The sequence below is a fragment of the Hyla sarda genome, chromosome 8, assembly GCF_029499605.1.
Source record: "Hyla sarda isolate aHylSar1 chromosome 8, aHylSar1.hap1, whole genome shotgun sequence".
NCBI lineage: Eukaryota > Metazoa > Chordata > Amphibia > Anura > Hylidae > Hyla > Hyla sarda.
The window spans coordinates 200,693,426-200,697,852 of record NC_079196.1 but is presented as its reverse complement, the minus strand read 5'-3'; the positions used below and the strand labels follow the sequence as shown (position 1 = coordinate 200,697,852).

General features: G+C 41.5%; 1 protein-coding gene across 1 annotated transcript; it reads right to left on the bottom strand.

The window, feature by feature from the left end:
- Nucleotides 1-411: 411 nt before the first annotated feature.
- Nucleotides 412-3,444, bottom strand: LOC130283920 (noggin-2-like). The gene has a single exon (XM_056533686.1). The coding sequence runs from the start codon at nucleotides 1,932-1,934 to the stop codon at nucleotides 1,278-1,280; it is 657 nt and encodes a 218-aa protein (XP_056389661.1). The 5' UTR covers nucleotides 1,935-3,444; the 3' UTR covers nucleotides 412-1,277.
- Between the last annotated feature and the right edge of the window lie 983 nt (nucleotides 3,445-4,427).

The following is a 4,427-nucleotide window of genomic DNA, read 5'->3' as shown; positions in this document are numbered from 1 at the left end:
ATATATAGATATGAGATATATAGGTATGAGAGAGATAGATATGAGATATATAGATATGAGAGAGATAGATAGATAGATAGATATGGGATAGATAGATATGAGATAGATAGATAGATAGATATGAGAGATAGATATGAGATAGATAGATATGAGAGAGATAGATATGAGAGAGATAGATATGAGATAGATAGATATGAGATAGATAGATATGAGATATATAGATATGAGATATATAGATATGAGAGAGATAGATATGAGATAGATAGATATGGGATAGATAGATAGATATGAGATAGATAGATACGAGAGATAGATATGAGATAGATTGATAGATACGAGGGATAGATATGAGATAGATAGATACGAGAGATAGATATGAGATAGATAGATATGAGAAATAGATATGAGAGATAGATAGATAGATAGATAGATATGGGATAGATAGACAGATATGAGAGATAGATAGATAGATATGAGATAAATAGATAGATAGATAGATAGATGACAGATAGCTAAATATTAAGTAGATAGATTGATAGAATAAAAATATGTGGTCCATATGTTTCATATTATGCAAATACCCTCCAAAAATAAAATACAGCTAGCAAAAGTGTAAAGAGAAAAAAAATTACATCAATATTATGTTAAAAAATCTATTTTATTTACAAAAAGCCGGTGACTCGAATTTTAGATTCTCTTTTCTGTTTTGTTTGTACGGTTTCCTTTTTTTCACTCTTTTTTTTTAATTATGTTAAAAAGCTATATTACATATAAAAATAAAACATCTGTTTGGAGGTGCTTAGTTCTGGAGGCTTTTTTTTATCAAGCTTTTAAAAATAATATACATAGCAATAATACAATAATAATAATATGAATAATTATACTTATCAACAGTGCAAGGTTGGGGAAGATAACACTTTCTATCTCTTTTTAATACTGCATAAATTGGTTATTTAACCCAACAGAAAGAAACAAAAATATTAATTTATGGCAATAATTCCTTTTTCTTTTTTGTTCTTCTCATTTGTCCCTGTCTGGCCTCTTTTTCGTGAGTACCTTGGTAAGTGACTCCATGGCATAGCCCAAAAGGGGTTAAGGGATTCCACTCCCCCACCTCCAATGTTTTCTGCTGTCAACCAGTTGAATTGTGGTCGTATTCACTATCCACTTCCCCAGTGTCAATGGCAAAAAAAGGCACCAGGATTCTTGTCCTCAACAGTGCAAGGATTAACCAGTGGCCCATTCAGCTCTAGCGTCCTTTCACTGAGGAGCAGCAGTTAACACGAGCACTTGCACTCTGATAGTATCGGATACTGGAAAGGGATCCATGTGCAGAACCGTTGTCTGGACCAGCCCTGGCAGTGCCACCGTAAGAAAATCTTAGTGACAGATTTATGGGGCCTGCAGTACATACCCTCTGGTAAGGAGCAAGACTTCTCTCCAAAGCATTGTCCTTCCTTGATGAACCTCGGCCAAAACCTGATCCCTAAGTCTTTCCAGGTGTACAGTACCGGGCAGTAGGTGTAAGCCCACAACCACTGTAAGAATTTCCGCCTGGCTTTCTTGCCTATCTTGATCCTGCCACCATAAGGTGCTTCACTCAGGTCCATCTTCTTGAGCTCAATTGGTAGCGAGCCAAGGGTTCTAGTTTTTGTCAATGAATCCTGGTTGGACATGTTTACAAGATTGGGCAAAACCACCGCCATAAAGTTTGGGTCAAAGTTGCTGCCAAGTTTCTTCCTCAATGTCCTCTCATCCAAGTCCTGCTCTTTGGGATCCTGCTCGGGATCCGGCTGCTCAATAACAGGTAAGACAGGTAAGTCTCCACTCGGAGAAGGTCGAAACCTAAGAAATGGTTGGCAGGACCCCTGATGGTGCACCAAAACCAGGCAGGAGCAAAGAAGAACTGCTTGAGGCAGATTTATCCTCTTCATGATTTTTTTGCCCCCTTCAGAGAAGAACTAAGTTCTCCCACCCCCCTCCCACTGGAGTTTTTGTCTTGAAAAAAACTTTTCAACTGTCAATGGAAAGAGCAAATTTTTGCAAATAATCCAAGGAGAGCCCTTAGGAAGTGTAGCTTATGCAAGAGCACATGGGTCCTAGTAATGTGATTTCCCCAAACAAATCTCTTATATTCTTTCCTCGGCCTGTTTGGTGGAGCTCAGAAATAGACACAAAGTCCAGAGAAGATGCTTTAAATAGATCAGCGGCCTGTGTGACACAGATGGATATACTGTATGTGATCTCCAGCCTTGTGGAGCCAGGAAGTTTCTCACAGAGAGGTAGCTGTGTCCGTCAGCAAGGAGAACCACACAAGGAAAGCAAAGATATTTAATTAACCCCTTTCTCCAACTTCTCAGTCCTCCCCCTTCCCTCTCTCTTCTTTCTTACTCCGGTGAAGGATCTGGCTCACAGGACATAAAAATTCACAGTGGAATAGTCTCCATCCCCATGGTGACATCCAGGACAACTTGTCTAGACTCTGCAATACAGTCTGGGCTCCGGCAGGAGCCAACGGTATAAAAATAATTAAAATTAATCCTTTCAAATTGGGAAAATTATAGGAGGCAGGGAGCTATGCTGAGAGCGTTATCCAAACCGTGCAGTTTTCCAAGTTCTAAGTCTTAAACTTCTGGGGACAGCAGCTACTTCAGAAAAAAAAAAATTTTAAATTTTAATTTTTTACAATCCTTCAAAAAAAGAATTTTGAGATCATAAAACGCAGAATCGCTTTCATTGATTTTAGACAGTTCCAAAATCCCAGAAGAGATCCAGACCTGCATTGAGGTAAGGCTTCATCTTGGAGTCCTGGTTGTAGTGTTTTTTTTTTGTTTTTTTTTCTCCTTTAAATTTTTAAAGGAATCCTTTTTTTTTTTTTGCAGAAGGAGAATTAGGGTTTTGTCACAATTCCTCCGGCTCCGGTCTTTGTATGGAGAGGGAAGCGAGCCCCTTTTTTTAGGAGCAAATGAAAAGACATAGAAAGCAGTGAGACAGCAAACACATGGAGCTGTGTGTGTGTGCAATGAGGGAGCCCCTTTTAAAAGCAAGGCTCCTTCTTTCTTTCTCTGGCTGGGAAAGAATGCCGCTGGGGTGCAAATGAGATGTCGCTGCTTGTGAGGCAGGAGGATTAAAACCCTCTTTTATAATACAGTACGAGAGGCCGAATAGAAAAAAAAACCCACACAGACTGAGCAGTATCACATTGCCAAAGTGAGCCTTATATCCAGATGTCCTTCAGACAGTCCAAGCATGGTGTATACCATTTCTGGCCCCCTCTGTGAATGGCCCCAGGGTCTGTCGCCAGATGGGAGCGTGTAACTGGTGTCTGAGATGTGGTGACCAGTGTGATGTCCAGGCAGGTGCTCTGCAGGGCTCTGTCCTTCCTCTGTACCTGCTGGTCACTCCTCTGTGTGAAGAGCTTTGCAGCAGAGAGACTTTCCCCCACTGCTTCTCACTCCTCAATGTGCTTCACTGTCCAATGCAGGTTAAATATCTCCCCCTGATGGTGTGAATTGTTAACTGACACTACCCACTGCAGTCACTCCCCCCAACACACTCACATACTCTCTGACAGCCTTTCCACAACAACCCTCACCAACCTCCCCCTCTCCCTGTTCAGACCCCCCCCCCCCCCCAACCAATTGAGTGTGCCTTCTGGGTCCTGCGACCCTGGGACGTCTCAAGTTAATCCCGTGCAGTTTTTAAGGAGAAAAACGTGCAGTGATCACTACCCAACTGATAGTTCTGCTGAACATTTTCATTATAGAAGAGTAAATGTGACTATATCAGTGGCCTGATAGAAAATAAAAATGTGCTGCCAAATTGAATTTTTTTTAAATTAATCTCTTTGCATTCCAATTTTTGTTTGTTCTCTTTGGGTTAGTGTAGTGTATAGTGTGAGTACTTTATATATCAGGCTTTAAAGCGTAGCTGTGCCTGTGTGTGTACATGAGGAGCAGCACTATTTCTGGCCATTATATTACTTGTATATGGTATTTTCTGCAGATTTTGGTTCTGCAGGCTTTATCTATAACTAGCTGAGGACCCGGCGTTGCCCGGTTTTTCCTTCCTAATCCTTGTTGTGGTGGAAAATCAACAGGAAGCTTTTGACTTCATATCCCGTCCTCATATATTGTTGTCATATCCCAACCCCATATCCCAACCTCCTATCCCATCCTCTTATCCCGTCCTCCTATCTCAACCTCCTATCCCAATCTCCTATCCCGACCTCCTATCCCGACCTCCTATCACGACCTCCTATCCCGTCCTCCTTTCCCGTCCTCCTATCTCGACCTCCTATCCCGACCTCCTATGCCATCCTCATATCCCGTCCTCCTATCTCAACCACCTATCTCGACCTCCTATCTCGACCTCCTATCCCAACCTCCTATCCCAACCTCCTGTCCCATCCTCCTATCCAGAACTCC